This window comes from Alligator sinensis, unplaced genomic scaffold (assembly GCF_000455745.1).
Source record: "Alligator sinensis unplaced genomic scaffold, ASM45574v1 scaffold758_1, whole genome shotgun sequence".
NCBI lineage: Eukaryota > Metazoa > Chordata > Crocodylia > Alligatoridae > Alligator > Alligator sinensis.
In genome coordinates this window covers 1,096,057-1,114,499 of record NW_005842457.1, presented here as the reverse complement: position 1 = coordinate 1,114,499, position 18,443 = coordinate 1,096,057, and the positions used below count along the sequence as shown (strand labels likewise).

General features: G+C 41.3%; 1 protein-coding gene across 2 annotated transcripts in view; it reads right to left on the bottom strand.

Moving 5' to 3' along the window:
* Positions 1-18,443, bottom strand: part of LOC102371325 (BRISC and BRCA1-A complex member 2) — a 217,112-nt gene that overhangs the window by 159,013 nt on the left and 39,656 nt on the right. For both annotated transcript variants that reach the window (XM_025212347.1, XM_025212348.1), the window contains exon 4: positions 4,568-4,662. In XM_025212347.1, coding sequence (XP_025068132.1) covers positions 4,568-4,662 — 95 coding nt within the window. The remainder of the gene's footprint in view (positions 1-4,567; positions 4,663-18,443) is intronic.

Here is an 18,443-nt window from a genome sequence, read left to right as displayed (position 1 = left end):
TGGTCTTTCAAATATAGCCACTTCAAAGAGGGAAGAGCAAACAAAAATAAATGAAGGTTTTGTAAAGAATCATACCTGCTACTATGGTAGGGACTGCGAGATCATTAAGGCCTATGAAGACCAGCTAAAAACCCTAAGAAGTCAATGTTCTGTGAAACATCTTCATGAAGGAAACACCGTTACCGCATTTCAGTAGAATAAATGGATGATTTGACTCTACAGTGATTCAAATCTCTACTGTATATTGGCAATTGGGATATTCTTCCCAAACTCAAAAAGGTAGCTTAGTTTTACTACTGCTGCCTACATTCTGCCAAGCGGAATATACTTCAAAACACTGGAAAACCAGGGTTAACATTTTGCATATGCACTTCAATTATTAACTGGCTCACACTAACAATCAAGTAGGCTAATATAACAAACAATTCTTGTTACTCAAACTGGCGTCATTGTAATGAGCTCCAAATTAATCTCATCCGTACACAAGAATCACTAATCTTATTTTGTGCCAATTGAATTTTTAATCAGAATAGAGTGAATCATACGTTGTTTTTTTAATACATTTCTAATACTTGCCAACCAAAATGAATAAACACTGCAAAGGGGGAGAACTTTTCTATTTACACCCTGGGAATCTGATTTTTATTATATACACACACAAAAAGTAAGAAATGTATATCTGTAGTTTACCACAGTATTAAAAAAAATGAAAATAAAAGCATACACATTTATTTCTAAAACACTTTGATCTTCCCTAGTGCCTTCCACTCCATAATTTTAAAGCATTTTGCCAAGCCTTCATTTGTAGCAACCAAGCAACATAAAATAAAAAGTTGATACCGTCTCGGACATCTCTCAGACATACACATAAAAAAACTCTGGCATGGGAAGCCCACTTTGTCCAGGTGTAGTAGTTGATTTTACAAAATACACAATGATGTGTATTATCTTTTAATGCAGAACTGAGTCACAACTGCAGAATGTCAAACTGCAGTAACTTCAGTTTTTGTAAATGAAAGATACAGTAGCACATCTAAGTCATTAAGAGCTCAAATCATGCAAAATGCTAAAGCATTCTGACCCCCAATTGGCCAGAACAGTTAACAATCTGCTTTTGTCTAACATGATGTTAAACACTTTGCTGAATCGGTGCTTAAAACCTTGCCCTACCTGCAGAAATTTCAGAGTATTCATTCAGAAAGCTCGGTGTGATTTTTTGGTGTCCTTTTAGCATCTTGTAAAGAAAGCAGAAGCTTAAAGTAGAACACAACTTATTTTTAAAAGCTGTTATTCCTGACATCCTGTATTAGCTGTTTAGTGAAGCAATTCCTAGCAACGATACGTGTTCTTTTCGGTTGCTGTAGTGAAGGTCTCTCAGTTTATAGAAAGTAAATGAATTTGTGGAAGTCATCCGCTGTCCTCTCTCATTCAGCTTTCCATTGGCAAATTTACTGAAAGCCATGCAAGAATCATATGAGGTCAAGGAATCTAGAGTATCCAGTGCTTGTAGTTTTTAGGCAAGTTGCAATGTATGACACCACTCATATGGCAACATTTGACGGCATGTCATGAAACGAACTGCTAAGGTAGCTGTGGTCATTCAAAGAACAGCTTCGTATCTGCTGTCTTCTGGAATTCTGCTACATTTGCTATTTGTTTAAGGAGTCTTTGGACTGCATTTACTTCAATGCTTCTGTTCCTTCAATTTGACAGCCAGAAACTACTACAAAAAAGTATAAAGAATTGCTTAAAAATGGAAGTGTTTCATTATATAATTATGTGCAGTCTGTTAACCAGCTTTTCCTACAGCCAGCGGGTAAAATATCCTACTAATCTTGAAGAACAACTTTGCATTAAAGGAGCTAATCAAGTGCTAATTGTAGCAACAATACATACATACATACATATTTGTGAGAAACTATGTGTATGCTACATTTCTAACAATACAAAGAACTTCACTAAGTGGAGGCAAGGCAGAATAGGGGGGCTCCAGGAACGGGACAAGGACAACTTTCAAAGGTAACACACGTAGTAAACATTGCTGGAGTGCAGCACACTAAAGAACAGGTGTTGATTTGTGGAGGTTTCTAATTAATTTAAATATCAGACGTGTTAAGTAATTAGTATCTTGTAGGTGTCATGAAAGAAATAGGCCTTCAGGAAATTATGTCAACTAAGGGAGAAGAGGAACTTTACAGTCAACGTAGAAAGGATGTCTGTGTATTGGAAGTGACATGTATGAAAGCATGCAGGAGCCTGTGAGAGAAGCACACAAAAAGAGCATCAAAGCTAGTATTCATGGTAAAAACCATTAGTAAGCAAGATGATAAGCAAAAAAGGTGAATAAAGCAAGGAGAAGCTTGCAAAGGGATTCAACAGCAGTTCCCGACCTGCGTGTTGCAACCTCAAAGTGGGTCACAACATCAGTAGATGGAGTCATGTGGGAGAGGGGCTGTGGGCTAGAAATGAGGGGCCATACTGAGGAAAAGTTTGGGAAGCACTGGATTAGAAGTTTGGGTTGTTATCGCTATGTACTTGTTTAACATTAGAAACATGGCAGGTATACCTGATGTATATATGGTATGGTTAGTCAAAATACAGATTCCTGTTGTACTGGCATACTTATCAATAGCTTTTATATGAATAGCCCCTCTTCAAGGTGTGAAGAATTCCCTTCAAGAGTTTCTTTTGCTTCAGAGATACCTTTGTTGCACTTTTCATTTTTCTTTTTATTACACAAAAATGTTAGTCTTTAGTTTGTACACTGACGGTTAGACAAACCTTTAACTGATGTTGCGATAAGTACCATTAAGAAAATTGGAATATTACAAACAAACAGAGAAGAACTGTAAATGAATTAAAGTAGGCAACCACTGATCCCCTGAATCACAGTGTATGCATAAAAGGTCTAGTCAGGTGCCTGATGAATTAAAGACTGATAAAAAATGTCAGACTTCACTTATTACAACATATATTCTATAACTTCTCTGAAGGACATAATAAATAAAATGCAATGGGTGCTAGATTATTACATCTTGCCTGGGAACATAAAGAATTTGACAATTAATGAGACAGTCCTAAAATAGGGATAGCAGCCCATCATTAAATCAAATTCCTGAACAGATGTAACAATACAAAGCTATTTAAATCTATTTAAGCAATTAATTTTGTTTCTCTCTATGGTATACACACATCTTAAACTGTGAATAAAAAAATACTTTCCCCTTTTTGTGATGTTTATTTTTTATTCTTCAGTGTTCTGGAAGCAAGTGAAAGAGAAATTGGTATTTTCAGTTTTATGCCTCCCTGCCTTGAGTTCACAAGTGTCTTTGTCAAGATACAGAAACACTAATTCTAGAGAAATCTAAACAAAACATCCCAAAATACACAGCTTTGGCTAGCTCATTTTAGCAATGATCTGAACCATATGAAACTCAACCTTCAGTATGAAATAGCATCTCTAACTAATTAGCCTCTTTGATGTACCATAGCAAGAGACAACATTTTCAGTGTCACAACCGCATCTTTTCCAGGATTGCAGAAGTGCAGGTACAGTATTACAGGGACATAGGATAGCTGAAAAGAGAACACACTGATAGGAATGGAATAAGGACCAATAACAAGCCCACGCTGAATTTTTGCAACCTATTGCTGACAAATGCATGCATTTCTCATGCATTCATGACTAAAAGATACCTCAATATTTTTATCATCATTCATCAAGTGAATAAAACCAGCTACAAGCAGCAGTCAGCAAACTACAAAATCTTTACGGAAAACTTAGTTGTTTCAATCTCGACTCCCACTGGGCAGGAAAGTTACTAGAGCGTTAAACAAAAGGCATGTTTTTCTGACTGGAGAAACACCTTAATGTGATGTATTACATGTATACAACCAAAGTTCACTTATGAACTGAACAGATTATCATTATAGGCAAATTTAAGTACCTAGTACTTCATATTTAGATAATTTATATCAATTTTCATATTAACAACACTTTGTAACAAATTATTGTCTACCTAATGGGTTGATTTTTATTATTTTTCTGCTCCAAAGCTTGCTCCTGTTTTGACTGCAGTACCACTTCACTGTAAGTATAAATTTTAGAGTCCTGTCTGACAAGTGTCCACAGTATGTCTCCACCTGGTTTCTCCTCTTGCTGGTATTAATATGGTACCAAAAGAACAGCACAACCCAATTTCTAACCATTAAATGTTTTAAAGGTAAGAACAAAGCTTAATCCTGTGCTGTAAAGAAGCAAATATTGGAAATTATCAAGTGCTAAGTAGATAAAATATTTTCTTTAAAATAGACACACTGAACGGGTATTTACTACAGACAAGATATGGGGCCTCCAATGTCTTGTCTTGATTTAAAGTTGATTTCATAAAATTTGTTTTTATTTAATGTTTCAATCATTACAGCAGGAGAAAATGTCTATATGTTCACAAGAGCGTCAAATACAGATTAAAATTATTCTGCATTGTTAGTAAATTCCTATTATTAAACTGTTCCATAAGCCTCTCCAGCATATCATGATCACATAAAACACTGAAGGTGTACTCACATGCAAAGCAGAGGGATCTGGCAGAAATTCAGCATCCTCTCCAAAGATAAAATCCGGTGGCAGCTCTGGATAGTGGGCATTAAAAATTATATCCCCTGAAATACAAGTAAAAAATATACTGTTTATTTCCACTTTGTACTCCCCAATCCTAAATGCTACAATGAAAAAAAAAATAACGAACCCCTTTTATTTAACAAAATTCATATGAAAGATGCAAGTATCAGATGCATCGATGATAAAGTTAATTGAAAATGCACTACAGAAACATATTATTACTTGCATTGTCATTGGTTATGCCACAGGTAAAGCCTCAAAACAATTCAGTTAGAAAAGGAGCTCTGTAAAAAAGCACCTTCTTTATAGCAACACATTATATTCAAATATTTGTAACCAACATGTTTTGCTCCCTTTATTTTTATGAGTCACATTTATTTACTGAAGAAAACCTATTGATTTTACACAGGTGCTCAGATATTATGGTGATGGATGGAAGTATAAAACCCTAAGACAGATGGGAAACCAAGTTTTTGTTACAGTTAACACTTCAGAGTGAATACAGAAAAAGGAAACTGAAAACAATTCTGCCTCAAGCATCATCACAAAACTGTCAGCTATGTTCCATTTCCAGAATCCCTATTACTGAACATGGTGTAAGAGTCAGAAAACAGCTTAATTGATGTAGCTTTTCAGTGCTGACGGTTGTGCAGAAAAAAAAAAAAAAAAATCATCCTTGGCATTATAAACAGAACGTGTTAGATCCGAACATCTGAGACAAAAAAAATATAAAACTACTAAAACATATTTTTTTTAATCACATCGCTTCCTATAATCCATATTCTTGACTTAGATGCAGATTATATTCAGAGTCAGAGCTTTCCACAGATAGGACCATTGCAAATTAATTAATGGCACTGTCCTTCAATTATGTAGTCATTTTTCCCAATGAACACAATTTGGGGGCAGAACAGCTAAGTTCAATGGGTGTCAGCTCAACTAGCCAGATCCTAATTGAATGGAACACAATACAATGGAGATATTAAAGATCTGTGCTAAATGTTATTTTTTTCCTGCTTATTAATGGTAGGTAGAAGTAAAAAAAGGGGATCAGTCTGACTGAGTACTCATCTTACCAATGTTGGTTGCAAAGCATGAAAAATGAAGGTTTTTAAACAGTAAATTTCAAATTACAGTGGAAAGAAACTTCTAAATGTGTTTAACTGAAAAGTTTCCAGAGATCAAGATGTGGTCATCAACATGAACTTACGGAGAAATAAAGTGAGCTATATAGGAGCAAAAAACTGTCTTAAAAAGAAACTACATTCAGTACTACTATTCTGCATCTGAACTGCTCTGTTCCCTTCGTGATGACACATGAAGGATAGCTCCATGACCCTCAATGTGTAAAGTAGATTTATGGGGCAGGAAGAATAAAAAAGGAAGGAGCTGGCAGTGAAAGCTTTTTATTATTGTGTTCTACTACTTGTATAAAGGATACATAAGCATAGTAAAATGGCAGAAAGTGGAGTAATATATATGGGGGGGGGGAGAGAATACATTCCCCCCCTGCCCACACACACGTTTTCTGTATTTCAAAATTTGTGTAGGAATGTAATGCTGGTGAAAGTACTGGATTTACAAACCCTGCAAACTGATGTCTTCTATTCATCTAGGGGCCAGGCACAGCATTTTCATAGATGTTAGGGGCTGGAAGGGACCTTGCGAGATCATCGAGTCCAGCCCCCCTGCCATAGGCAGGAACTCTGCCTGGGTCAAATGATCCCAGTGAGATAAATATCCAGACGCCTTTTGAAGGAATCCAGAGTAGGTGCTTGCACCACTTCTGGGGGGAGTCTGTTCCAGACCCTGGGCACACAGACTGTAAATAAGCTTTTTCCTATGTCCAGTCTAAATCAGCCTTCCAGGAGTTTGTGGCCATTAGACTTTGTTATCCCTTGGGGAGCTCTGGTGAACATCTGTTCTCCCAGGTCCTGATGCACACCTCTTATATACTTATAGGCTGCCACCAAGTCCCCGCTGAGCCTTCTCTTCTCCAGGCTGAAGAGTCCCAAGTCCCTCAGACTGTCCTCATAAGGCTTGCCCTCTTGGCCTTTGATCATATGGGTGGCTCTCCTTTGGACTCTTTCAAGCTTATCCACGTCCCTCCTAAAGTGGGGGGCCCAAAACTGGATGCAGTTCTCCAGCTGCAGCCTCACTAAGGCCAAGTAAAGTGGGAGCATGACAGCCCTAGTTTTGCTCGAGATGCATCAGTGGATGCATGCCAGAGTTTGCTTTGCTTTGCCAGCTATGGCACCACATTGGTGGCTCATATTCATTCTTGAGGTCAATCAAGCCCCCAAAGTCTCTTTTGGTCATGGTGCTAGCGAGTGTAGCATTGCCGAGCCTATAAGTATGCTGCTGATTCTTCCTCCCAAGGTGGGGCACACTGCACTTCTCTATGTTGAAGGCCATCAGGTTTTGGTCCGCCCACCTTGCGAGTGTGTCCAGGTCGGTCAGTAACCTCAGCCTGTCTTCCAGCGTGACCGCTTTCCTCCATAGTTTAGTGTCATCCACAAAGTTTGCCAGCCCGCATCTGATGCCTGAATCCAGATTATTAATGAAGATATTGAAGAGAACTGGCCTGAGTACTGAGCCCTGAGGGATGCCACTGGTCACCTTACACCACGTTGATTTGCTCCCATCAACTAGTTGTCGCTGCCATGCACTGCAGCGGGGGGGTCGGGACCTTAGAAGCCGTCAGGCGGGTACTTGTGACGCTTGGAGTGGAATTAATTAGGCAGACGCTTATCGGTTGTAAAGCAAGATTATTTACTCACGCCGTCAAGGTGGTGAAAGACAGATACTTGGTTAGTTACAGCTTAGAGTTCATGAGGTCGGTCTGCAAAGTAGGTCAGTTCGCAAAAGTGGTCGGGCCGAAGGTCGGGCCGGCGGTCGTCGATTACGTCTGAGATTGGGTCGAGACGGGGGGCGAACTGGCAAGCGATCAAATTGCCAGTTTACTCTGACACGTATGTCAGAGGTCTCCAGATGTATACGGAGTCGCTCTCCGACTTCATGGAAGTGAAAACGGGTTTTATTTGTGTAATAGCCAATTGCTTTTCGCCACGTCATAAATTTAATTAGAATCGCCAATTATCTAGCGGTCTTCGCTAGGGCGTTATTTCACAGGGCTACTCCCTGTTTTCTCTGACCAGTTATAATGATTTATGTAAAGCACAGAAGGCTGTTTCATTTCTAGTTAGGGTCGTAGTTATAAATCTCTTTTTGACATGCACAGCAAAAAAAAACTTACTATCATCTTGTTAGTTAACCCTTAGTTAACCTAGTGTAAAATAAAACTGCTTTGAATGGTTTTACTTGCTTGTGACATGGGCACTACTTAATTGGGTTGTGACACTAGTATTCTTTGGGTCTGACCCCGGAGCCAGTTTCCCAGCCATTGGACCATGTGATGGTCGAGGTCGCAGCTCCCCAGCTTAACCATGAGGACATCATGAAAGACCAAAGTCAAAGGCTTTCTTGAAATCCAGCTATACATCAACCTAGTCTCCCCTGTCCAGGCAATATATCACCTGGTCATAGAAGGAGATGAGGTTGGTCAGGCAAGACCTACCAGTAAAAAAAACATGTTGGCTGGCATTCAGAAGGGTGCCTTCCGTTAGCCTGTTGCTGACGGATCCCTTGATGATTTTCTCCAAGATCTTTCCAGGGATGGACGTCAGACTGACTGGCCTGGAATTCCCTGGATCCTCCTTCCTTCCTTCCTTGAAGATTGGGACCGTGTTGGCTCTTTTCCAGTCTTCCGGAACCTTACCGAGCACCAAAAATTTTCAGATATCTTCACCACAGGGTTCACTATGATGTCCATCAGCTTCTTTAAGACACTTAGGTGCATTTCATCCAGGGTCACTGACTTTTGGATGTTTAGCCTCTCAAGGTGTTCCCTCACCTTATCGATGTCAATTGTGGGCCTGCCTCCCACTCCCTGGGTGTTTTGCATCCAGTCGGACAGTGTGACCTCCATGGATGGGTGGAAGACTGAGGCAAAGTAATCGTTTAGGAGATTGGCCTTTTTTTGGGTGTTAGACGTCAGCTGCCCCATTTGATTTCGCAGGGGTCCAATGTTGCCTTTGTTCTTTCTCCAACTTCCCACATATCTGAAGAAGGACTTTTTGTTGTCCTTCATTTCTGTGGCTAGCCTGAGTTCGGTTTCTGCCTGGGCTTTTCTGGACTACTCTCTACATGTGCAGGCTAGTGCTGAGTAGTCTTCCTTGGTGATGCTTCCCATTTTCCTTTTGGCACAAGCTTCTCCTTTAAGTTTTGGAAGGTCCAACAGTTCCCCGTTTAGCCAAGGGGGCTTCCCTGCCTGCTGACTGCATTTCTTGTGGGACAGAATGGACTTCCCTTGCGCTTCAAGGATTGCATTCTTAAGGAATAACCATCCTCGTGGACTCCGCTTTGTAAGGGGCCATGACCTCTTAGTGCCTGACTGACCAATCTTCTGAGGTTGTGAAAGTCAGCCTTCCCAAAGCTGAGAATTTCTGTTTTACTGAGGGGTTTGCCCGCCCTGCGTTGGACAGAAAAAGTGATCAGTTCATGGTTGCTGTCACCAAGCTCCCCCTTGATCCTCAGATTGCTCACCAGATTGTCCCCTTTGGCCAGAACCAGATCCAGCAGTGCCTTTCCCCATGTCAGCCCGTAGACCTCTTGCGTTAGGTAAAGGTCATCAATGCAAGCAAAAAAGCTACGTGACCAGTCAGCTTTGGCCATGTGCTCTTCCTACAAGATGTCAGGGAGGTTGAAGTCCTCCATGACGATCATGCATCAGAACCATGCAGCCTCAGCCATTTCCCTACTGAATTCGCAGTCCAGCTCTTCTTCTTGGTGGGGACGTCTATAATAGACTCCTACAAGTATATCTCCTTCCCCATGCTCTCCCCATATTTTAACCCAGAGGGTCTCAAGACGCCTTTCATGGTTAGTGATCTCAGTTTGAAGGGAAGTGTACTGCTCCTTGACAGAGCTACACCCCCATCCCTCTTCCCAATACAGTCTTTCTTGTACAGGATATAGCCTTCTATACCCACAGACCAGTCCTAGGTGGAATCCCACCAGGTCTCCATTATCCCTATGAAGTCATAATTTTTATTGCACAAGAGAAGGGCCAGTTCCTCTTGCTTGTTTCCCAAGCTCCTGGTGTTTGCATACAGGCAGTTGAGTCTATCATGGGAAGCCCTGGGCTTCCTTATGTGATGGGACATGACCTTTCCTTGGGTTGTCGAAGGAGTGGGTTCCCTTGGGCTACCTAAGTTATTTCTACTGTGGTTGACATGACCTGGGCTAGAACTGTTAGTTGACTGCCTATTCCCCAGCGATCTTAAAGCCCTGTCGAGTAGGTCAGCCATTCTGGCTGAGAAGAGTTTCTTCCTTTTCTGGGTGAGGTGGAGACCATCCCTTCCCAGCAATCTGTTAGCTCTCTCACTGAAGTGCGACCCATGGTCAAAGAAGCTGAACCCCTCGTGATAGCACCATTGCCGGAGTCTTCTCCTCACCTCACTGATGCACCTTGGCCTCCAGGGCCTGTGACCCGTAGGGTTGAGGGAAAAAAACTATCTGTGCCCCCAGCCCCCTGAGTCCTGCATGACCCAGCCAGGATTATTTCACGCTGTATCATTTGTGCCCACATAGATGAGTAGCACGGGATGGTGGTCGGAGGGTTGAATGAGTTTGGGGATCCCCTTGGTCACATCCAGGACATGAACCCCAGGGAGGCAGCAGACCTCATGGGCTAAGGAGTCAGGGTGACAGAGCACTCCCTCAGGAGGGGGTCGCCTACCACAATTACTCTGCATCTTCTAGGCACAGTTGCTGGTGGTCCTCCATTCTCACATGCTGGAGCCAGGCGCTTAGCTGGCTCTCCTGATGTGAGGGGTTCAAAATGGTTGTGCAGCTCCAAGGGGATGGTCACCCAGTGCCTCCTTGGGCCAGAGACTACCTTTACCCAGACAACCCCTAGCTGGACTGTATGGCAGCTCTTTATTTCCTCCATCAGTCATCCAGTGGAGAGCCTGGAAGCAGGCGTCTAGTTCCTGCTCTGCATCTTTAATGGTGCGCAGCCACCACACTGTTGCCTGGAACTCCCTAATCTGGCACATCAGGGCCTCCACCATTAAGCACATCCCACAAGGGGAGGTGTCAGTGCTCCCACACCTAGCTGCCTGCATCCGAGCCAGGCAGCCTCCACAGGAAGCCAGGGGCTCCGTCTGAGTGGAGGCCGGGGCTGTGGTCCTGCCCGGGTAGGGACAGGGACCGCAGACTCTGTTTGGGTAGAAGCCAGAATCATGGGCTTCATTTGTGTGGAGACCCTGGTGGTACCAGAGCAGGGAAGTCCAGGTGCATGGACAACAAGAAGGAGCTTTAACCACTACATGTCTGCAGATATGTTTCAGTGCTGATCAAGAGACACTGATTCCAGAGGAAGTGCGGATGGAACACTGGAATATGATCAAATAATCCTAGGTTGTATTCCTGGGTCTGACCAGCTGGATGACTGGGTAAGTAAACTCTCTTCTCTTTGCTTTATTTCCTACCATTGGTAAAACCAGGATGATGGCATATATGTTTAGTATAAACACACTGAGTTTTATCCATAGAACTGACCAGTCTTATATGGGGACGAGAGAGTTCAGTCGCAATAGCTTTCAGTATTAGGTCTCCCTGCCAAATACTGAACAACAGGATTTTCTTTTCTTTAATGAATCTGAATACCCTTTCACTGGAAACTTAAAGTACAAACTATCAAACTCACATACTACTCACCAAACCACCATTACATGGAAATAATGTTAATATACTATCCTTTCAAAGCTGGATTTGAAACAGTGACCTTGAGTGAAAAATCATGAGGTTAGCTTAAATCCTGTTACAATCCCCCCACAACCCTCAAGCCTGAGGTTCTTTATTTATCCTTTTGTTTCTAAGCTTTCATCGTTTGTATTTTCAAGCTTTTCACTGCAACCACAAAAGGTCAGAATTTCTTTTATTTTTAATCAAAACTTCTTATGCAAACTTAACTTTAACAGTTGTGCTTACCAAAAGCCCACATACCACCAAATTACTAGGGCTGACAAATGATTTTAAAAATTGCAATTAATTGCAAGATTAAAAAATAGTCACAATAGTCACAATTTTAATTGCATAGTTAAACAATAGTTAGCACCCCCCTTCCCCCCACCCCCAGCAGCCCACAGTCTGTGTGTCCTGTGGCTCCTCTCCGCCACCACCAAGAGCACACAGCTTCAGCCCCAACCCCAGCCTCTCCTGCTCCTGCTCTGGACTTACCCTGGCCACAGCAGACCAGCTGGAACCCACGTGAACAGCCCTGACCACAGCCTGCCCTGTGCCTGCTCCAAACTCACCAGTCCATGCTGAGCAGTGGCAGCAGCCAGGCAGAAGCTGCTGCTCAGCATGGAAAAAAAGCAGCCATTCTTGCTGCTGGCCCATCTTGCTGCAGCTGCCTGGAGCCCATTCCCAGGCTGCCCTGCAGCTCCTCTGCACTGCCACCACAGCCCCTCTGGGTGCCCCAGACACAGTGGTGACAGCACCAGAGAGGAGTCACAGGACAGCCCAGGAGAGGTTTCTGGGCAGCTGCAACAAGAAGCACCATGCAGCAGTGAGGGAGAGGGGCCACTTTTACTCTGTGCTGAGTAGCAGCTTCTGCCTGCCCACTGCCGCTGCTTAGCATGGGCAGGTGAGTCGCGGAGCAGGCCGGGGTCAGGGTTGTGCGTGTGGGTTCTGGTTGGTCCAGAGCTGGTCCACTCCACTGGACAAAATGATGTGCAGAATTAATGCAATTAAAAAAATGAATGCGTTAATTTGTTTTTGTGTTAATCATGTAAGTTAACTGTAATTAACTGGCAGCCCTATAAATTACCAAGTATCACAGGGCTTGTGATGAAAAAAAAATCAAGAGTGGAAACTCTGATTAGTAAATTTAATACTGCTTGAAATTTTTCTCCTCTAATCAGCAGAGAGCTGGCCATGAACAGATGTGCTTTGTAATGTGCCCCAAGTGCCTTCAAACAGTGATGGTATAGATGCACACAGCCAAAGAATGAATTAAGTTCTTAAAAAATGACTCTTGAAAAAAAATTGGGACTTTTTAAAAGCACTTCATTTTGAAGTGCTTCCTGAAACTTCTGTATACTCCAGCAGCTTCTGTATACTTCAGCATTTCACAGCATTTTGTGCCTTGGTCCCATTTCTCTTTACCTTCTGTCTTCTTCCTGCTTAATTGCTGGCTTAGTTGCGTTTGTAAGACACCTAAGTTGAAGAAGTGGAGTTTTATACTTTGCTCTGAGAGCAGTGAGATTTAGTACAACAGAAGTCATCTCTGCAGGTAAACTCAATGTCCAAGGAAGTTCAGTCCTATGTTCACATGAGATTCACCAAGTAAAGCCAACAGATTTACAGTTCCTGAGGAAAATACACTGTAGTTCCATAAATAACAAAACATCTACAGAAACCCCAGAGCTTGCTGTGATAACATCTGATTTTCTACTCTATTTGTAAATGGAAATTAAAGTTCTCAGACAAAATAGAAAATGTAAGTCTCAACTGGAGTCTTGAAGTAGGTAAACAGAAAATGACAAAGAGGACCATTCCAGATTAGGGGACCTTCACAAAAAAAACTTAAATTGACATAGGATATTAAGTGAAGGCTAGATAATTACCTACTGGATGAAGAAGTGAAAAAATCTGTACGAAGGAAATTGCAACAACTCTAGCTGGAAGAAAGAAGAGTGTAATTATGATTTGGGAAACCAATGGACTGTTTGAGGAAAGGCATGATGTGTACTCGAACTCCTTCATGAATTTAAGCAAGTTCCGGCAACATTCTACATATGCTGGAGTCTGCCAAAGTAGTCACTGTGAGAGGTGAACTCAGTACTGTGAATTAAGTAGTGAGAGTCAATACATCTCAGTTAATTTATCCTAATCTAACCCTTTTGCGAACTCACCATGAGACCCAATACCTTAGGAACTGTCTGTGTTTTTTTAATTCTCTTTTAATAGGGCTTATTGCTTAAATTTCTCTTTTAAAAAGTGTCCAAATGTTATTGTTTCCATAAAGTAATTGACATTTCCCAGTAGTTTAACGTAGGTATTATATGGGGTCTAAATAACATACAAAGGTACAAAATAAACCAGAAAGAAAGTTCTATAACAACCAGTTAGTCAGACGTGCAGTCGCTTCCAAATTTTTCATTACAGAAAACTAAAATTAAGCCCCATATTATTAACAGGTCACAATCCAATTAAGACTGCAGATTCATGCTATTGTAGTTGCCTGCTTCTAATTAAGACAACAGAGCACCATTTAATGAATCATTAATACCAACTTCTTCAGCACTATCAGCACTCCCGAAGGTCTCCTTGTCTTCTAGGCAAATGCTCACCCTAAAGCTTACTCTGTTTAAACAGTCACACCTGCTATAATCATAATTTATAAGTACAGTTCACAAAAAATGTGCATGGATCAGAAAGGACACAGTAAAAATTAACTGATTTTTCCAACTTTGGTATGTTTATGTGAAATGAATATAAAAACAACACAGAAAAGTTTACTTTTGTTCCATAATATTATGGGCTATTTTATATTGCTAACAATTTGCAGACCCCTAAAAATTTTTGAATGGAAGTATGGATCTCTTTGGAAATTTTGAATGGTGGTGCAAACCCCTATGAATTGTAAGTGTGGGTATTCACACGCTTCGGATAACACGGTCATCTTTCACAGATCCCGTAGAGTCTGCAGACCCCCGCAGGTCCACAAACCATAGGTTCAAAGCCTGCTCAAAGTAATTGAAATAAAGAATACTTTTTTCTACATTATGCTGTGCATTAAGCTCTGTTGAAAAATCAGGTCACCATATTGATGTTGCCCACACTGTTCCTAGTTCATTTTTTCCAGCTGTATATATCTTATAATTTCATATCTAACTGAATGTATAAAATCCTTAGGGTCAGAAGCACATTTTCTATTTTGCTTTGGGAAATACAAAGTACAGCTTTAGCCACCAACAGCAGGAACTTTATAGCAGCAAAACATACTGTAAAAAGGTGTTCTGTACTCAGGAATTTTCCCTTCAACGTGTGCACTACAGTTTTGGTAAATTCTTTTTAAGTACTACCCAGTGAAATTAAAATAAAAAATGAACCTTTTGGTTAGCCAGGTCACAATATTCAAAGTAGCAAAGATTCCTCACACTTAAAAGCATGTAATCAACAACAATGGTCTACTTTGTTCAGGAAATCTGGCAAATCTTACGTTATTTAGATGACATAAATATTACTGTCAGATATAGGAATACATTTATTGCATATAAGATTCTAAAAGGCACTTTTAGAATCTTGAGTTCCCATTTCTGTGGAATAACATTAAAACAAGTATTACAGAATCAATATTGCAGATTTTTCCCCCAAATCTTATTATACTCTGATCCTCCCAACCCTCCCCTACACCTGCATCTTGGCTCCTATCTACCTCCACAGTCTGTGGCTCCTGTCTCTTTTCCATTTCTCTTGCTTCCTACCCATTTACTCCTCAGTCCCACCCTCTTACTCCTACAATACTTCCAGAATCTTCCCCATCTATCACCCCATCTGTTTCCTTTATTGCCTGCTGACTGCCTAGGCACAACATTGAGAGGAACAGTTTCCCTGATCTCAGTTCCTATGCCCAGCACCACATTAGCTCTTCAAAGCTGGAGTATGTAGTCACAAAGTTCTACTCAAATCCTCCAGTCCTGGGTTGGAGCATACCCAGTACAGACAACAATACCTGCCAAACCATAATAAGCCTCTACTAAGTTCGTGAAAACCACAATTTTTGAAGGCTTGTGACTTGGGTAGATTTGAGTGGATTTTCATAGGGAAAAATAAAGCCATATTCCTATCCCTAGGGTGAACGCACTGCCAAATTTCAAGGCCTTACTCCCAAGTATAGAAGTGCTTGGGCTTCTCAAAACTATTGACCCTGTTTCACTCTCTGAAACAGCTGTTCCATTTTTATTATATTGAATAAATAATGTGGCAAATAACCCACATGTGAACTCTCAACCCAAACCTTTAAAGCTATAAACACCTGAAAGCATGGTTTTATAAATGGACTCTGTTGGGCAACCTTAACTACAGACACTGCTACCAGCTACACTCAATTAATTTAGTAATATCAGGTCCTTAATAGCTCTTTTCAGATGTTCACTTACTGAGATACTAATGAGTTTTCAGTATTTCTCAGAATTAACTTCCATTTATTGTCCCCTCTTTCTAGTAGTTCCTTCCTCCTCACTTCAAAAATCTCCACCTTCTCGTTCATTTTTCTCTCCCTCCATTCTCAACTTTTGCTCTTTTCCTCCCAATCCTCTCCCTATTTTTCACTTTACTTCTATTGTCTTTTTCTCTCCATTAACTCTTTAACTGCTTATAATACCCCTGCACACCTCTTTTATAAATGTGGGTAGTGATGGCAAAAAGAAGCTAACGTGGGATGGAGATAAGAGGAATCTATGCCATGAAGAAGGGTGTCTTGTGCTCCCTCCATTTCCTACAAAAGCAAAAACCTGATCCTCTGCCCAGTCCCACAGGACCCCATCAGAAGCAGATGAAGTTTGCCCCCACCCCTTTTTTCCCCACTATCACATTTTCCAGATGAGTGGTACCATTAGAAATACGCAGCTGGAAGGACCATTCCTGTCTTCTTCCACTTCAGTATGATCTTACACTCATGGGGCTGACAACTAGCTGTGGATGAATCAGTGTGCTAAAATCCTAAAGTAGATCTGAACACCACAGGAAAGATTATACAGTGATTAGTGATAACCAGCTAGTTTAAATTATGAAAGTGTAACTCCATATTTCTCAATTCTGTTTTTACCTGCCACCACACCCTGAATTGGGAAACCACTGTCAATGAGTTGATGGTAGAGTCACATGCTGACGAACAGTGCATCCACAACTTTCGCACTTGAAAGACCATATGCATTTCATCACCTTTATAGATTTGGTGGTTAAAGCTTACTTCAGTAGGATTTCAATTCCAGCTAAATTAATAAAGATTTTTAAACTGTTCTGATAATAAAGTGATTTGAGGTCAAGAATTAATTTAGAAGAAAAATTAGAAGATAAAGATGTATCCACAGATGCATCATGAGGAGGTCCAAGGAGGTGATCCTCCCCTTCCATGCAACACTGGTCAGGCTACAGTTGGACTACTGTGTCCAGTTCTGGGCACTGCACTTCAGGAGGGATGTGGCCAGCATCGAGAGGGTCCAGAGGAGGGCCACTGGCATGATCAGGGGGCAGCAGGGCAGGCCCTACAAGGAGAGGCTACTGAACCTGAACCTGTTCAGCCTTTACAAGAGAAGGCTGAGAGGGGATCTAGTGGCCGTCTATAAACTTACCAGCGGGGACCAGAGGGGAATGGGTGACACCCTGTTCCCCTGAGCACCTCCCGGAGTAACAAGGAATAACGGCCACAAGTTGATTGAGAGTAGGTTCAGGCTAGACATCAGGAGTCACTACTTCACAGTCAGGGCAGCCAGGATCTGGAACCAGCTTCCAAGGGAAGTGGTGCTGGATCCTACCTTAGGGGTCTTTAAAAGGAGGCTTGATAACTACCTGGCCGGGGTCATATGAGCTTAAACTTACCAGGGGTCAGATGAGCCTAGTATTCATTCCTGCCCAGGGCAGGGGGGCAGACTTGATGATCTGCTCAGATCCCTTCCAACCCTACATCTATGAATCTATGAAAAGCATACTATACACATCTTCTGCTTTTCAATATCCTACAGTACCATTCTATGTCTGTTTTCCTTCTTCACTCAAACAGCATTTAGTCTCAAAATATTTGACCTTATAGGCTTTTAAAGAAAGAACTAAGATGACATCAAGAGACAGAAAAATGCAAAGAATTAAGTTTTAATGTCAGTTTCTATTTATCTTCCTATTCTTCTCCTATTCTAATCTGTTCTCTAAAATGCATAATGAATCTAACAAATGAGTAATAGTTGATTCTAAGCAAGCTATGGGTAGCTTTGAAACTAAGAGGTTCTTTACATACTTATGGATCTATTCTACAGAAGCCTATTTTATATTCATTTTTTTCCCCACTTACCACTCAACCTTTTTGGCTTTTGACTTTCCTTTGCAATTTTAAAAGTGAAGCTAAAACTGAATGGAGTTACTCTGACTGTGCTAAAAGAATTCAAGTTCCCTACTTAACCCACAGAATAGGTACAACACAGAGTACTCATTGTCAAGTTACCCTGACAATGTCCCATCAGCATTACTTTTCTAGAAAAACAAACAACAGGGATGGAAGATTCTCAATTCCCATTTTCAGTCAATGGCCCAAAGTACCAGTCAGCACGAGTTTAGTCCTAAATATATACTGTACTGTGGACATCTGTATCCAACAAGGGCCTAGAAAGAAACCAATTAATTTCATGCTGACCACCAAAAAGCTGAGATACTGAAAGAATTCAATCCATTTAATTTATCAAAAGGATTTTATTATGGAGTACAAGTACTTTCACAAAGAGAGAGTACACACCAGGTTGAACATGGATCGACTACACATCACTCCAGATTTCAGGAAGACAAATATACTGCCCCTTTATTAATTACACACACACACACACACACACACACACACACACAGTTCTACATATATATGTGTAGAACCGTCTCATCTATCTATTCAATGCACTAATGACCAAATCATTTATCTTCTCCATGGCCTCACACACCCACAGCGGTATCCTTATTGGTGAGTTGGCACAAGCAGGCAAAGTCC